This window comes from Mobula birostris, chromosome 2 (assembly GCF_030028105.1).
Source record: "Mobula birostris isolate sMobBir1 chromosome 2, sMobBir1.hap1, whole genome shotgun sequence".
Lineage (NCBI taxonomy): Eukaryota > Metazoa > Chordata > Chondrichthyes > Myliobatiformes > Myliobatidae > Mobula > Mobula birostris.
The window spans coordinates 204,391,612-204,409,771 of record NC_092371.1 but is presented as its reverse complement, the minus strand read 5'-3'; the positions used below and the strand labels follow the sequence as shown (position 1 = coordinate 204,409,771).

Below are 18,160 nucleotides of genomic sequence, written 5' to 3'. Positions count from 1 at the left end.
TCTAAGTCCATTTGCAGCCTCTCTGCTTCCTCAGCACTATCTGCCCCCTCCAGCTATCTACGTACTGTCTGCAAACTTGGCCACAAAGCCATCAATTTCATCGTCCAAACTGTTGACATACAATGCAAATATAATCGTTGACATGTAATGTACACACTGCGGAACACCACTAGTCACCGGCAGCCGATCCAAAAAGGATCCCTATGTTCCCATTCTTTGCTTCCTGCCAATCAGCCAATGCTCTATCCATGCCAGAATCTTTCCTGGGCTCTTATCTTGTTCAGCAGCCTTATGTGCAGCACCTAGTGAAAGGCCTAATGAAAATCCAAGTACACAACCTCCATCGATTCTCTTTTGTCTAACCTGCTTGTTATTCCTTCAAAAAATTCTAACAGATTTGCCAGGCAAGTTTTTCCCTTGCTGACTTTGGACTATTTTGCCATGTGCCTCCATCCACTTCCTTAACAATCAACTCCAACGTCTTCCCAACTTACTGGCCTTTCTCCTGCCTCCTTCCCTTCTTGAAGAGTGATATTTGCAATTAGCCATCCTCTGAAATCATGACAGAATCTATTGGAGTATTACTTGGAGTACTGTGTCCATTTCTGGTCGCCTCACTATAGGAAGGATGTGAAAGCATTGGAAAGGGTACAGAGATTTACCAGGATGCTGCTGGTTTAGAAAGTATGCATTATGATTAGAGATTAAGGGAGCTAGGACTTTACTCTTTGGAGAGAAGGAGGATGAGAGGAGACATGATAGAGATGTACAAGATAATAAGAGGAATAGATAGAGTGGATAGCCAGAGCCTCTTCCCCAGGGCACCACTGCTCAATACAAGAGGACATGGCTTTAAGGTAAGCGGTGGGAAGTTCAAGGGGGATATTAGAGGAAGGTTATTTACTCAGAGAGTGGTTGGTGCATGGAATGCACTGCCTGAGTCAGTGGTGACGTTTAAGAGACTACTATACAGGTATATGGAGGAATTTAAGGTGGGGGGCTATATGGGAGGCAGGGTTTGAGAGTCGGCACAACATTGTGGGCCGAAGGGCCTGTACTGTGCTGTACTATTCTATGTTCTATGTTCTATTGATTCTCGAAAGATCATTACTAATTCCTCCACAATCTCTTCAGCTACCTCTTTTAGAACCCTGGGGGTGTAGTCCATCAGGTCCAGGTGACTTCAGACCTTTCAGTTTCCCAAGCAGCATCACCCTGGTAGTAGCAACAGCATTCACTTGAGTTAGGACTCTGAGCCATGGCCAGAGTGAAGCCATTGTCAGCTGAAAAATGCAAATGTACACACTTCTTGACAAGAGAAAACTACTTCGCAAAAATTGTGATGCCACATTTCACAGCGCAACAGCTTGCAACACTTACCAAGAGCTCTACATGAAAAATAACTGCAGGAAATATTATTTTTAAAAAAACAAAAGAAAAGGTGTCACAATTAAAGGGACAATGGGGTCCTTTATGCGTTTCCAGCTGCTCCCAATGTGGATTGATTCTGAGAAGTCTCTTGGAAAGACCAAATAAAAGAAAACTGAGGACTGCATAAAATATATATCTGCATGTGTAAAATTGATCTTTTATTAAGAATGCTGTTGGTGATTCAGAATTAATCTACAATATAATAATGTAAGAATGTAAGAAGTAAAAAAAAGACTTCTCATCTCCTTGAATCAGATTTTAATTAAGCAAATCACGGTTGATCTTGTACTTTTTGCACCATCCTGCGTTGACCTAATATCCCAGGATTCCTTAGATTCTTAACAACTGTGCACTGCAAATAACTTGGAGGAAGCCATCCTTTGATCCAGCATAAACCTATTCAGAAAATAAGCCCTCATAGTGGAAAACTAGTTTTCTATTTAAATGGGATTATTCTTGGATGGAATTTCTCTGTCCTACTCTGTTCATTTATAAGAGTATCTTTTTTTCCACCGATGTCCAAGGTAAAATTCTGCTTGACTCATCCTGTGAGATACAGATCACTAACGTTGTATAACTCTCGCTAACATTGTATAACTGAAACGTGCTGAAACATGGTTCAAATTAAAAAGTGAAGTGCCACATAAAGCTGTACTTGTCTATTCAGTGACCTTAATACTAGTCTTATAACTATAACGTTGCATAAAAAGCACTTATGGGAACAATTAACTATGAAGAATTGTTCCCAAACTAGTCTATGGTTTCATCATAATTATGTTGATTGTTCTATGTTAATTGTTCATTACTGCTAATTAAGAAATCTTAGAGACAGGAGATTCAATAGTTGCATTTATTGTTCAACTATCACTACCAAAGCATTTTGCAAATCAATCAGGCTCTTTTAAAATTTAAAATATTCTGACAGTGACCACATTTAACATTTAAGCAGAAACTTGAGTTGAAACATTTGAACAAAAGACAGACAAAGGAAAAGAACATTGAGAATAGAATTGCAGGGTGGTCACATTTTGGAATTGCTGGCTGTAGGGGTGGCTGAAATGGGATTCATGTCATTTAACTGGTATTGGATCAGGACCAAAGAGAGAAGCATTTAGACAAGCACTTGAATTCCAGTTCTTGCTGGGCTGGAGTCAGTGGTTCCATTAGAACTGCTGGCTTTCAGCCATGGAAACTTCAACAAGTCTTGGACCTTCAAGTACCCACTGCCAAACATGGAACTTCAAGATTACTGAGTGATTTATGGTGCAGCTCCCGTCAGCACACTCCAGCCCTAGACTCCGCATCGAGTCCATTATTCAGCATAACACATGTGAGGTCACCTCTCTTATCCATGCCATTTCATCCCCTTTGAAATCAGTGGGGGCTCTTGGCCATTAGAGTACAAGAGAAGGTAAATAAAATGTAAGCAAAACTCTACCACCAATTTTCCTCTTTTTTGAAACCCATTAGGGACATTTGAGATTAGTGCCTCAGCACTTCATCCTCTGAAGACCCATTGGCCACTTAACTGGAAAAGGCAGGAGGCCACTGAGTTTACCCATCCACATCTGGGCCAAATGAGTGAAGGTGGGCAGGAACCATCATTGACCAATCCCAGTGACAGATGGAAATGGTGTCAGGCAGAACACCTGCTCGCCTGAATTTCTCATTAGCATGATTTAGAAGCCTTTGGGTAAGGTTGTTTAGTTTGGAAAATGGTGATCAGAATTCTTTTGATACGTTAACAAACATGTAGCAATTAGAGAAAAGTATGTGAAAACGGTGAAGACAAGAATCTAAGACACTAAGTTATATTGTCAGAATTATCTTCTTTTTAAGCCAGGCTCCATACCAGGAGCACAGCTTGCTAAAGATATCCTACAGAGTCCTTTCATACTTCACTACATAGTAATTTTACTATTAGTCACAGTAAATTATGATTTTAAAAAACATGGAGCACAAGTATGAAAGCCAGACAGAAAATCAGAAGCATTCTATGTTGTATTTACCATAGTTTACCATAACTCTTCACCTTCCAGTACATTACCTAATTTTAAAACATGTATTAAAATTTAATTAAACCAGCAGGGGTATCTGTACAAACACAACATATTCAAATACAGCATGCAAGTGAGCTCTGCAGTTTCTTAGGCAGGCATAGATTAGCCAATATTGGTCTTACTTTGATGCAATTTTTTCAGTCAACTTATCAGGACTTGTATGTTGCTAGAAGCAATGAAATAAATACTCATTTGCGTGGAAACTTCTTAATGCTATATTAGCCACCACACCCTTATAGAAGATTGAAAGGATAGAACATGCCTCTGGCAATGAACACGAAACAGTAAAACATCAGCACACATTCACATACAGAGTTACCTTAAAATGCTTTACTTACAAGGTTTCATCCGCATCTCTTCTAGTGGGAGTGTGTAGAAAAACCTTTTCAAAAAAGTTTGTGAGTACCATGAAATACAATAGCTTACTGTAATGTATCCATGCTAGTTCAGAAAGTGAGCAACAAGATACAAAGACAAATAAAATGAGTAGGCAAAAAGAAATTTAAAAAGAAAATACAGTATAGGCAATGTGAAATTAATCATCCTGCTAGGAAGAATAGAATGGTGACAGTAAATGTTGATGCATAGTACTGATGCAGACAGAATACATATAACAAATAACAGGTAAGTAGGGCAACTGCTCTGTTGGCATCAGGACTGTGCAGACGAAGTGAAAACCCCACATCATATTGGCCATGCTCTCTTCTCGCTCCGACCATCCGATAGAAGGTCCAGAAACTTCAGATCCCTTAAGACCAGGTTCAGGAACAGTTATTACCTTAAAACCATCAGGCTCCTAATCCAGCATGGATAATTTCACTCGCCTCCACTCTGGACTGAGCCCACAACCTATAGGCTTACTTTCAACGATTCTACAACTCAGCATTATTTATTTACTTTTTTAATTATTTGTACGATTTGCCTTCTTTTGCATATTGTTTGTTGGACTTTTTATGCTACTACCATCAAGGTGCGAGATTCTTGGGTCCACGCCACAAGGTTTAGGAGCGGTTGTTGCCCTGCAGTCATTGGGCTGCTGAATGGACTTCACTCCCTTCAGTACTGAATGGGCTCCATAGCTGTGAACTCACTTTCAGGGAGTCTCCATGTGTTTTCGTTTACTTTTTTTTTACTATTTACGTGATCTGATCAAGGCACTTCTGCACTGAACTGGCTCCATGGCTGTGGCCTGCGACCATCAGTACTCGACACAGCACTGAACTGGCTCCGTGGCTGTGGCCTGTGACCATCAGTACTCGACACAGCACTGAACTGGCTCCGTGGCTGTGGCCTGCGACCATCAGTACTCGACACAGCACTGAACTGGCTCCGTGGCTGTGGCCTGCGACCATCAGTACTCGACACAGCACTGAACTGGCTCCGTGGCTGTGGTCTGCGACCATCAGTACTCGACACAGCACTGAACTGACTCCGTGGCTGTGGCCTGCGACCATCAGTACTCAACACAGCACTGAACTGGCTCCGTGGCTGTGGCTTGCAGCCATTGGCTTCATTCACCTCAGCCTGTGGACTCACTTTCAGGGACTCTGTGGTTAATGTTCTGTGTGTTAGCTGTTTATAGTTTATCGTTAGCATGATTTGTTTTCTTTTTGCACACATTGGGTGTTTAACGGTCCTTGTGTGTGTATTTTTGAGGAGTTCTATTGTGTTTCTTTGTTTTGTGGCTGCCTGCAAGAAGATGAATCTCAAGGCTGTATCTTGTATACATACTTTAATAATAAATGTACTTGTATACATACTTTGATAATAAATGTATTTTGAACTTTGAGCTTTGAAAGCTTTGTATATACTGGATATATAATGATGATAATGATGCAAATATATGCAAGCTCATCTATAATCTACTTAACTTGTTGGTGTGGGGATGTGGGAATGGCCTGTGGCCTGCTGTGATCTATTTATTCACAACCTCATTGGGCTTCATTGTAAGGGGGTAGAGTAGAAAATCAAGAGAGCCTTACTACAAATGGCAAATCGATAACTTTAGAACTGTGTAACTCTGTTCCTATAACAAAGAATGGATGCACTTCCTTTATGAACAATACAGTGAACATTCACTGGGGTATGTCTTCATAGGATTCACTATAATCTAAATAAATGAAAGGTTATCTCAGGGTTTAAGAACTGACTGGATTGCAACTGCTGTTTGCTGTGTCCATGGAACTAGGGAAAGACTGGGTGAGATATTGACCCTTTATGAGTCAGAGAAGAAAACTTTGGTACACTTTATCCAAACAATTTTGGACTCCTAGTCAGTAAGCATTTTTTCATTTACAGCTGAATGATTGATTTGGTTTCTTCATGGGGATAATGGGAAATGGGTGGGAGTATCAAACCATATCTCATTATCTTCCATTATCTCACAGAATTTCAAAGCAGGTTGGAGGGCCTTTATGGTCTATTTCTGACGTTTTGTATGTTCTAATTAACCAAGGCAGAGAAGAAAGAGAATTAAGAACAATTATTCATTAAAGTTTTTTCAACAACCTTTGATTTAAAAAAACTCTGCTTCATGCAAAGTAAACAGTAAGAATGGTCACTGGAGTGCAAAAATAGTGACACAAACTATCTCCACTCCTGGTATGCAATCAGACACATGGCTAACTTCAAAAATATTACAAGCACCTTATTCAAAGGCTAATGATTAATGGTCATATCTAAATGAATATGTCATGTTTTTGTATGTGTTCAATAACACAATAGAATGTGAAATTTTTTTTCTTCAAGTGAATTCTACAGAAAAGGCTGAGAAGGGATCTTATTGAAACATATAAGATTATTAAGGAATTGGACACGCTGCAGGCAGGAAGCATGTTCCCACTGATGGGTGAGTCCAGAACCAGAGGCCACAGTTTAAGAAGGGGTAGGCCATTTAGAACGGAGTTGAGGAAAAACTTTTTCACCCAGAGAGTGGTGGATATATGGAATGCTCTGCCCCAGAAGGCTGTGGAGGCCAAGTCTCTGGATGCTTTCAAAAAAGAGATAGATAGAGCTCTTAAAGATAGCAGAACCAAAGGTTATGGGGATAAGGCAGGAACTGGATACTGATTGTGGATGATCAGCCATGATCACAGTGAATGGCCGTGCTGGCTCAAAGGGCCGAATGGCCTACTCCTGCACCTATTGTCTATTGTCTATAAAATGCAATACAAATTCAAAAGTTTTCACCCAAGTCAATTCTACTGCCACGCAAATGTTTTGTAGAACTTGTTTTAATTAGCTAATTACAACCAAATACATGAAAAGCTCCCCTACGATAGCAAAATGATATAAGGGTGAAAGTTACATTCTAAGATCAAAACTGGAAACAAGCAGTGACTGGAACATCAACTGCATGTTGCCCACTTCCTTGATACCCAATAAATAGCAATTTAGTACTAATCTATCATTAGATCAAAGTCACGAAGATTTTCATTAGATCAAAATTGGTAAAGATATTTCTCATAAGACCGTACTATTTCTTAACATTTTGAAGTGGATTTGGGCTATTCGTAATTAAATCCCTTACATATTGGAGAAACTAAGAAAGTAAAATATTTGTGGTGTGTCATCCAAGATGGAAAAACATTGTTTTAAACTATTGGGTCTTGCAGACATCTAATACCAATACATATGTGTTTTCTTAAATAATTATTCTCAAATCATATCCAATAATATCAATTTCAAAGGCCATAGTCCCACTTGTAAAGTGACTGAAACAGCTGCAGGTCATTAAGTTAATCAAAAAATCCTACTGCTTATGCCAACCAAACTTCTGGATATTTTCTGAAGTGTTAGGGCATGTCTTATTTAAATTATTATCTTTTCACAAAACAATAATTTTGGCAACTGTTCATGTGCAAGCAGGGGCGAGCTATGAATGCTTTTCTCATACAACCTGCACCTTGTGGCAGATTCAACAATATCAATAACATTCCCGGGCATTTGGAGACCAATGCAGCTCTGGAGGATTATCTTCATTTTGGTCAGTGCAACAGGTCCACATTCAGCCTGCAGCCATTTTCAGACTGTCAGTATTTTCCTCAGTTCATAGTCTTGCCTATCATATGGCAAATTTAAAGGCTGATCTCTAAACTATCAAACGCCCCTCTGTGACGGTCCTTTAATGTATTTCAATGTTGATATCAATGCTTTACTTCGCACCTTTCACGCCCATATTCCTCTCGCTTGATGGATCTGGTTAGATTTAGATCACAGAGCATTTGTATAATGAGCCATTACCGGTTATCCCGGCTGCTATTGCAGTGGAGTTAGCTTCATACCCTGGTCAAGCCACTTGAATGGATCTTCAAGAGATGGATGAACTAGAAGTTAATCTTTATGAAGTTCCAATCACATTTTTCATATCACGTTTTGACCACTTCAGCACAACTCAGTACAAAAAATAACTATGCAAAACAAGATTAAATCAGACCAATGATTCCCCCTGTCATGAATAATAATTAATTATCGAGGGAACAAGGCTATCATGAAGTTGCTGCTCTGGTCATTTTCAAGCAGTAGGTAATTAAAGTATTCAAATCAGAGTCTAGATTATATTTGAAAACTGTCGATATAATCGTGTTATTGATATTTAGTTTTGTAAAACGTGGAATAGAGGTTGACAAAAATAGGCGGCAATATATTTTTTAAATATATTTATTCCAAGGATCTCGGGGATGATAAAAGAAAATCACCTCGTATCTTAAAATTAATAAGAGCGTCAAAGGTTACGGGGAGAAGGCTGAAGAATGGGGTTGGAGGGAGAATAAATCAGCCATGATCGAATAAGCAGAATCGATGGGCTGAATGGCCAAATTCTGATGCTGTGTCTTATGGTTTTACTTTTCTTAAAAAGACCTTTCATAGCAATTGACACTACGATGTTCCACATTCGGAAAAAGACCTGGCTCGCGCTTAATCCTCCAGGTAAATGTACCTCGTGCAGATTACATTCAATGGCTTCTGGCATTAATGGTTAGGTTTAGGTCTACGATGTCTCAGAGCTCAGAGTACATGACAATAATAAATCAAAGGATAAATCAAGTTGTTTTCCTCCTCAGCTAAACACTGAACAAAAGGGACAAGAAAGTTACAAGATCATAAACAGATGATACCACTAATTTAGCTCGAGTTCGGTTGTGTGTGAATGGCAAACTTCGCGGGTACATTGCATTAGACGGGTGAATGTTGCCTACGGAGTACATAGACGAGATCCGGGATCCGTATAAGTAACCATTTCTAAAGTACAATCCAACCCAGAATTAAATCCGATCCTGTTTTCGGTGTTTTAAAAAGAACAATTAAACACCAATTCCCTCGTTTGGGCTCGATTCGGCGCATTCTGACTGAAACGGAGACCATGCTTTCCTATCTCGACAGCCTGTAATCACTCGATCAAAGACCACACGTAGTGGAATCAGTTCAATAAACTACAACACTTACCAGCACGACGGTGGCAAATACCAGGGTCAGGAGAAATTTAAGACTGAAACGTGACATCTTCATTATTAGCTTTAAAGTAAATCCGGCAAAGAAATCCCCTTTTATCAATATATAGAGCTGCCTTTACTGAGTTAAAATGTTAGAGCTCGGAACTAATATAGTCTTCGGTTGCCGGCGTCACTGCCGCACACCCTACTACCCGCCCACACTGTACACTTAGAGATAAGAACTGCTTGCGGCAACTGCTTTAGTCACCTGGCTCGGAAATGAAAACCTGCTCATTCAAATTATATAATTATCAATCTTCATTTGAAAGAAGATGAACGAGGCGAAATACTTAATCGTCTGGACTTGTGTGCTTGCGAGCAGTGACGTTTTCTAGAGTTTCCAGTCTTTCTTTTAGATGTATTTAACATTGTTGTGGCCTCTTTCAAAGAAAGGAAACGCGAACTTGTCTTGTGATTTGACGTAGCAGTATAATATGCTCCAACAAGGAAAAACTAAAAACTTTGGAAATAGTTATAAGGTTGGACAGCATGCAACTATCCAAAACCAGGTTAAGTTGTGGGATAAATCTGTGGCATAAAGGATGAAAGGTCTGCTGTATCATTTTACATTACTGTGGTGGACAGACGAAAGATATCATTATACTGTCCATCCATTGTATTGCCCATGCTACAAGTAGGGGAACAAAAGGGGCAGTATTGATCCAGAAGAGCGATGATGTGGGTGAAACGCAAGCTCCTCACGGATGGAGGATAGCCACAATGGGTCAGATGGCTTAGCTTTGTGATAACTCTTTGCTATAAAAAATGTCATAGAGATATGGTAATGTTCCTACAAATCAATGTAGCAGGGGAGAGAGTTTACAGTTGGTGTGGTGGCTGTGTTTTTCTCAAGCCACATTAATAGCAAGAAAGGAATTTTATTTAACCCTTTAATTCCCATTTTTGGGCACAAATATTGGCACAAAACTGGGCTGAGAAGTGGCAGATGGAGTTCAACCCAGATAAGTGTCAGGTGATTCATTTTGGTAGGTCAAATGTGATGGCAGGATATAGTATTAATTGTAAGATTCTTGGCAGTGTGGAGGATCAGAGGAATCTTGGGGTCCGAGTCCATAGGACACTCAAAGCTGCTATGCAGGTTGACTCTGTGGTTAAGAAGGCATATGGTGCATTGGCCTTCATTAATCATGGGATTGAGTTTAGGAGCTGAGAGGTAATGTTAGAGCATAGAACATAGAATAGTACAGCACAGTACAGGCCCTTTGGCCCACAATGTTGTGCCAATCCTCAAACCCAGCCTCCCATATCAGCCCCCACCTTAAATTCCTCCATATACCTGTCTAGTAGTCTCTTAAACTTCACCAGTGTATCTGCCTCCACCACTGACTCAGGCAGTGCATTCCACGCACCAACCACTCTCTGAGTAAAAAACCTTCCTCTAACATCCCCCTTGAACTTCCCACCGCTTACCTTAAAGCCATGTCCTCTTGTATTGAGCAGTGGTGCCCTGGGGAAGAGGCGCTGGCTATCCACTCTATCTATTCCTCTTATTATCTTGTACACCTCTATCACGTCTCCTCTCATCCTCCTTCTCTCCAAAGAGTAAACCCCTAACTCCCTTAATCTCTGATCACAATGCATACTTTCTAAACCAGATGGCATCCTGGTAAATCTCCTCTGTACCATTTCCAATGCTTCCACATTCTTCCTATAGCGAGGTGACCAGAACTGGACACAGTACTCCAAATATGGCCTAACCATAGTTTTATAGAGCTGCATCATTACATCGCGACTCTTAAACTCTATCCCTTAACTTATGAAAGCTAACACCCCATAAGCTTTCTTAACCACCCTATCCACCTGTGAGGCAACTTTCAGGGAACTGTGGACATGTACCCCGAGATCCCTCTGCTCCCCCACACTACCAAGTATCCTGCCATTTACTTTGTACTCTGCCTTGGAGTTTGTCCTTCCAAAGTGTACCACCTCACACTTCTCCGGGTTGAACTCCATCTGCCACTTCTCAGCCCACTCCTGCATCCTATCAATGTCTCTCTGCAATCTTTGACAATCCTCTACACTATCTACAACACCACCAACCTTTGTGTCGTCTGCAAACTTGCCAGCCCACCATCTACCCCCACATCCAGGTCGTTAATAAAAATCACGAAAAGTAGAGGTCCCAGAACAGATCCTTGTGGGACACCACTAGTCACAATCCTCCAATCTGAATGTCCTCCCTCCACCACCACCCTCTGCCTTCTGCAGGCAAGCCAATTCTGAATCCACCTGGACAAACTTCGCTGGATCCCATGCCTTCTAACTTTCTGAATAAGCCAACTGTGTGGAACCTTGTCAAATGCCTTACTAAAATCCATACAGATCACATCCACTGCACTATCCTCATCTATATGCCTGGTCACCTCCTCAAAGAACTCTATCAGGCTTGTTAGACATGATCTGCCCTTCACAAAGCCATGCTGACTCTCCCTGATCAGACCATCATTCTCTAAATGCCTATAGATCCTATCTCTAAGAATCTTTTCCAACAGCTTTCCCACCACAGACGTAAGGCTCACTGGTCTATAATTACCCGGACTATCCCTACTACCTTTTTTGAACAAGGGGCCAACATTCACCTCCCTCCAATCCTCCGGTACCGTTCCCGTGCAGCTATATAGGACCCTGGTCAGACCCCACTTGGAATACTGTGCTCAGTTCTGTTCACCTCACTACAGAAAGTATGTGGAAACCATAGAAAAGGTGCAGAGGAGATTTACAAGGATGTTGCCTGGTTTGGGGAGCATGCATTATGAGAATAGGTTGAGTGAACTCAGTCTTTTCTCCTTGGAGCAGCGGAGGATGAGAGGTGACCTGACAGGGGTGTATAAGATGATGATAGGCATTGATCGTGTGGATAGTCAGAGGCTTTTTCCCAGGTCTGAGATGGCTAGCATGAATGGGCACAGTTATAAGGTGCTTGAAAGTAGGTACAGAGGAGATGTCAGGGGAGGTTTTTTACACAGTGAGTGGTGAGTGCGTGGAACAGGCTGCTGGCGATGGTGGTGGATGCGGATACAATAAGGTTTTTTAAGAGACTCCTGGATAGGTAGGTGAGGTGGAAAATCTAGTCAGGTGGAAGAAGGCAGCAAACATGAGGTTTAGAAAGCAAGGATCAGATGGGTCTATTGAGGAATATAGGGAAGCAAGAAAGGAGCTTAAGAAGGGGCTGAGAAGAGCAAGAAGGGGGCATGAAAAGGCCTTGGTGAGTAGGGTAAAGGAAAACCCCAAGGCATTCTTCAATTCTGTGAAGAAAAAAAGGATGACAGGAGTGAAGGTAGGACCAATTAGAGATAAAGGTGGGAAGATGTGCCTGGAGGCTGTAGAAGTGAGCGAGGTCCTCAATGAATACTTCTCTTCGGTATTCACCAACGAGAGGGAACTTGATGATGGTGAGGACAATATGAGTGAGGTTGATGTTCTGGAGCATGTTGATATTAAGGAAGAGGAAGTGTTGGAGTTGTTAAAATACATTAGGACAGGTAAGTCCCCGGGGCCTGAGGGAATATTCCCCAGGCTGCTCCACGAGGCAAGGGAAGAGATTGCTGAGCCTCTGGCTAGGATCTTTATGTCCTCATTGTCCACGAGAATGGTACCGGAGGATTGGAGGGAGGTGAATGTTGTCCCCTTGTTCAAAAACGGTAGTAGGGATAGTCTGGGTAATTATAGACCAGTGAGCCTTACGACTGTGGTGGGAAAGCTGTTGGAAAAGATTCTTAGAGATAGGATCTGTAGGCATTTAGAGAATCATGGTCTGATCAGGGACAGTCAGCATGGCTTTGTGAAGGGCAGATCATGTCTAACAAGCCTGATAGAGTTCTTTGAGGAGGTGACCAGGCATATAAATGAGGATAGTGCAGTGGATGTGATCTATATGGATTTTAGTAAGGCATTTGACAAGGTTCCACACAGTAGGCTTATTCAGAAAGTTAGAAGGCATGGGATCCAGGGAAGTTTGTCCAGGTGGATTCAGAATTGGCTTGCCTGCAGAAGGCAGAGGGTGGTGGTGGAGGGAGTACATTCAGATTGGAGGATTGTGACTAGTGGTGTCCCACAAGGATCTGTTCTGGGACCTCTTACTTTTCGTGATTTTTATTAACAACCTGGATGTGGGGGTAGAAGGGTGGGTTGGCAAGTTTGCAGATGACATAAAGGTTGGTGGAGTTGTAGATAGTGTAGAGCATTGTCAAAGATTGCAGAGAGACATTGATAGGATGCAGAAGTGGGCTGAGAAGTGGCAGATGGAGTTCAACACGGAGAAGTCTGCGGTGTACACTTTGGAAGGACAATCTCCAAGGCAGAGTACAAAGTAAATGGCAGGATACTTGGTAGTGTGGAGGAGCAGAGGGATCTCGGGGTACATGTCCACAGATCCCTGAAAGTTGCCTCACAGGTGGATAGGGTAGTTAGGAAAGCTTATGGGGTGTCAGCTTTCATAAGTCGAGGGATAGAGTTTAAGAGTCGTGATGTAATGATGCAGCTCTATAAAACTATGGTTAGGCCACACTTGGAGTACTGTGTCCAGTTCTGGTCACCTCACTATAGGAAGGATGTGGAAGCATTGGAAAGGGTACAGAAGAGATTTACCAGGATGCTGCCTGGTTTAGAAAGTATGCATTATGATCAGAAATTAAGGGAGCTAGGGCTTTACTCTTTGGAGAGAAGGAGGATGAGAGGAGACATGATAGAGGTGTACAAGATAATAAGAGGAATAGATAGAGTGGATAGCCAGTGCCTCTTCCCCAGGGCACCACTGCTCAATACAAGAGGACGTGGCTTTAAGATAAGGGGTGGGAAGTTCAAGGGGGATATTAGAGGAAAGTTTTTTACTCAGAGAGTGGTTGGTGCATGGAATGCACTGCCTGAGTCAGTGGTGGAGGCAGGTACACTAGTGAAGTTTAAGAGACTACTAGACAGGTATATGGAGGAATTTTAGGTGGGGGCTTATATGGGAGGCTGGGTTTAAGGGTTGGCACAACATTGTGGGCCGAAGGGCCTGTACTGTGCTGTACTATTCTCTGTTCTCTCTCTGTACATGGAGTTTAGAAAAATAGAGGGCTATGGGTAACCCTGGATAATTTCTAAGGTAAGGTCATGTTTGACCCAGCTTTGTGGGCCAAAAGGCCTGTATTGTGCTGTAGGTTTTCTATGTTTCTATGGCTGAAATAAACCTTAATGATTGAGTAATAATGTTATTCATTGTCATGCTTTTATAAAACAAATACAAAATAAACAATAAATTATCAAAATGTTTTAATTTTAAATTCTACCATCTCCTATCTTTTTCAATATTGCTTTCTCAATGGAGACATAGATCATGTGCACTCAAGCAGGCTCTCCCTCCCATTTTCTACCAGTCACCTTAGATCAAGGTCAATTTGTAGAGACCAATTAGCGTACCAACCCACACATCATTCAGATGTCGGAGGATTCTGGAGCACCCAGAGGAAACCAGTGTGGGTACAGAGAGATTCTGGAGCACCCAGAGGAAACCAGTGTGGGTACAGGTAGAAGATGTAAAGTTCACATGGGCAACAGCAGATGCCAGGCTGGCACCTGGGCTACCGGAGCTGTGAGACTGCATTGCCCTACCACTTACTGCTCTCACCTTTCCAATTTCACTGTACTTGTTAGTTGTGCTGTATTGACTATTTTCTCATTGTAAAACTAACTAAAACATCTTTCGCTTGTCCGCTTCCTGCTTCCTGCTCACACCAGCCATTCATATTGGAGGTGAATCTGACTGCACTGGCATGGAGGTACTAAACATGAAGTTCTAAGCACAGTTAAGTCGTGCTGAACAGACACAAACCTGTGGTACAGTTAGGAAAGGGGAGTGGGTACTGGAAGTTACTGATGTCATTGTTGCTCACTTTTAGTGGCTTGTGGAGGCCTGTGGATGAATCACCCTATGCATGTTTGCCTGGGGTTCATCCTCCCCACCTCTAACCTAGCACTGTTTCTCTAGAAAGGAAATATAGTGTGACCGATTGGCTTTTCAACTCCTGGGGAATGTAGTTTATACAAACAAACAGAGTACACATGTTTGTGAATGTAAATCCACATAAGTATAAAGACAGCATCTTGGGGTTGGGATGTGGAGATAGAGACTGTTGTTAGAATGCAAACTTCACTGAAAAGAAATGGAAAAAAATTATCAGCAAGGAGGTGAAAAGTGGTAAAAAAATTTGCAAAACTTATGTTCATTTGGAGTCAGTTGCTCTTTTAATAACTTCTAATAAATCACATTCAAAGACATGAAGGTTTATTGATTGACTAGTCAGGTGGGTGTAATTGGGAGGTGCCATCTCACTGGGCTGAAAAGGCCTGTTACGGTTCTGTAACCCTAAATAAATCTCTAAATAAATAAAATTGATACAGCCATTAATGTGATGAAAGGTGTATAGGAACTTTACTCAGTTCCCTCTATATGAGTACGGTGGTATCGCAGTTAGTATTGTTGCCAGAGATATCCAGAAACCGGGACGGTACCTGGCATCCGGTAATATCTGTGTAGAGTTTGCATGCATTCCCCATGACTCCATCGGTTTTTGCTGCATGCCCTGGTTTCTTTCCATATCCCAAAGTTATGTCAGTAGTTTGAATGATTACTGTAAATTATTTAATTTATCTTAGGCATCCATTAGTCTCGTGAGACCATGGATTTGCACCTTGGAAGGTTTCCAGGGCACAGACCTGGGCAAGGTTGTATGGAAGACCGTGATGCGAGTCTCCCCTCTCCACGCCACCGATCTACTGTAAATCAACGCTGTAGGTAAATGGCAATGTGAGCCTTACCTCAGTGGTTGGTAAGTTGATGGAGAAGATCTTGAGGGGCAGGATTTATGAACATTTGGAGAGGCATTATATGATTAGGAATAGTCAACATGGCTTTGTGAAAGGCAGGTCATGCCTTGTGAGCCTGATTGAATTTTTTGAGGATGTGACCAAACACATTGATGAAGGTAGAGCAGTAGATGTAGTATATATGGATTTCAGCAAGGCATTTGATAGGGTACCCTATACAAGGCTTATTGAGAAAGTAAGGAGCAATAGGATCCAAGGGGACCTTGCTTTGTGGATCTAGAATTGGCTTGCCCGCAGAAGGTAAAGAGTGGTTGTAGATGGGTCATATTCCGCATGGAGGTTGGTGACCAGTGATGTGCCTCAGTGATCTGTTCTGGGACCCCTTCTCTTCGTGAGTTTTATAAATGACCTGGATAAGGAAGTGGAGGGATGGGTTAGTAAAATGCTGATGACACAAATGTTGGGGGTGTTATGGATAGTGTGGAGGGCTGTCAGAGGTTACAGCGGGACATTGATAGGAAGCAACGCTGACCCTGGTCAGACCCCACTTGGAGTACTGTGCTCAGTTCTGGTCACCTCACTACACTAAGGATGTGGAAACTATAGAAAGGGTGCAGAGGAGATTTACAAGGATGTTGCCTGGATAGGGGAGCATGCCTTATGAGAATAGGTAGAGTGAACTTGGCCTTTTCTCCTTTGAGCAACGGAGGATGAGAGGTGACCTGATAGATGAGTATAAGCTGATGAGAGGCATTGATCGTGTGGATAGTCAGCGGCTTTTTCCCAGGGCTGAATTGGCTGCCACAAGAGGGCACAGTTTTAAGGTGCTTGTAAGCAGGTACAGAGGAGATGTCATGGGTAAGTTTTTTACGCAGAGAGTGGTGAGTGTGTGGAATGGGCTGCCGTCGACGGTGGTGGAGGCAGATATGATAGGGTCTTTTAAGAGACTCCTGGATAGATATATGGAGCTTAGAAAAATGAAGGGCTATGTGTAACCCTAGGTACAGTAATTTCTAAAGTAAGTACATGTTTGGCACAGCATTGTGGGCCAAAGGGCCTGTGTTGTGCTGTGGGTTTTCTATGTTTCTATGTAATCAAAAAGAAGATTTATGGGTATTTGGGAGAGAATAATTTATGGGAGTGCAGAGAAGTATGGGGAGAGGGAATGGAACTGATGGGACTCTCTGTTGAGAGACGGCGTGGACAAGGCAGATCACCAATACCTTTGAGCAGAAAATCGTACAAAAGGTAGTAGATTCTGCCCAGTACATCATGGGTAAAGCCCTCCCAACCATTGAGCACATCTACGTGAAACTTCGTCGTAGAAAAGCAGCATCCATCATCAAAGATTCTCACCACCAGGTTCAAGAACAGTTACTACCCCTCAACCATCAGGCTCTGGAACAGGATCCATTTCTGGTGTTCCCACAACCAATGATCTCACTTCAGTTAGTCCTGACGCAGGGTCTCGGCCTGAAATGTTGACTGCACCCCTTCCTAGAGATGCTGCTTGACCTGCTGTGTTCACCAGCAACTTTGATGTGTGTTGCTATCTCACTTTATCTTGTCATTTCATGCTCTCATTATTTATTGCTATTTAATTATATTTGCAGTTGCACGGTTTGTTGTCTTCTGTGCTCTTGCTCTTTCGTTGATCCTGTTTACAGTTACTATTCTATAGATTTGCTGAGAATGGCCACAGAAAAACAAATCAGAGGATTGTATGTATGTACTCTGATAGTACATTTTTACTTTGAATGGCCTAAGTAAACTGAGGTGTAACAATGGGATGCTGTAGGAGTCCAGTTTATGCCAATCACATTCTGGGACATGCGAAGCATTTCGGTGTGGCACAGATACAACGAAAATCCTTTCCTACAGCAGCATCACAGGCACATCAGTACAGACAACACAATTATGCAACACGGTGAAGAGAAAGAAAAACAAGTTTGTGCAAAAAAAAGAACGCTACTGGAGTCAAGTCCGTGGTGGTGCAAGAGGTGTTCTGCCACATTCCATTTCTGAGGTAAGGTTAGCGCTGTGCCCGTCAGTTTGAGTTACATATTCAGGTACATATAATTTTCGTGAAAGGTCAAGGAGCTTGGATACATTTTGATGTTTGTTAAGATTTAAAATATTTGATTTTGGTGTGGGAAAGGATCCCTGGATGATCACAAAGTATTTTAAAAGCATTATTGAAACTATATAACAGCAGATCATTTTATGAATATCATGGAGAATCATAGTTTATATGGGTCAGTTTCTCTAATCAACTTGAAAGGAGTATTTGAAATAAGCTGTAAAGATAACATTTCCATTTCCATGATATTACCAAGTTGTGGTAGTCTT

The 18,160-nt window shown here is 41.8% G+C and overlaps 1 protein-coding gene across 2 annotated transcripts in view; it reads right to left on the bottom strand.

The window, feature by feature from the left end:
• The window catches only part of LOC140210021 (uncharacterized), a 50,746-nt gene extending 41,514 nt beyond the window's left edge, over positions 1 to 9,232 (bottom strand). Inside the window, exon 1 of one of the 2 annotated variants that reach the window (XM_072278774.1) lies at positions 8,937 to 9,232. In XM_072278774.1, coding sequence (XP_072134875.1) covers positions 8,937 to 8,999 — 63 coding nt within the window. In that variant the 5' untranslated portion in view covers positions 9,000 to 9,232. The remainder of the gene's footprint in view (positions 1 to 8,936) is intronic. The other variant, XM_072278765.1, reaches the window with a different exon arrangement.
• Between the last annotated feature and the right edge of the window lie 8,928 nt (positions 9,233 to 18,160).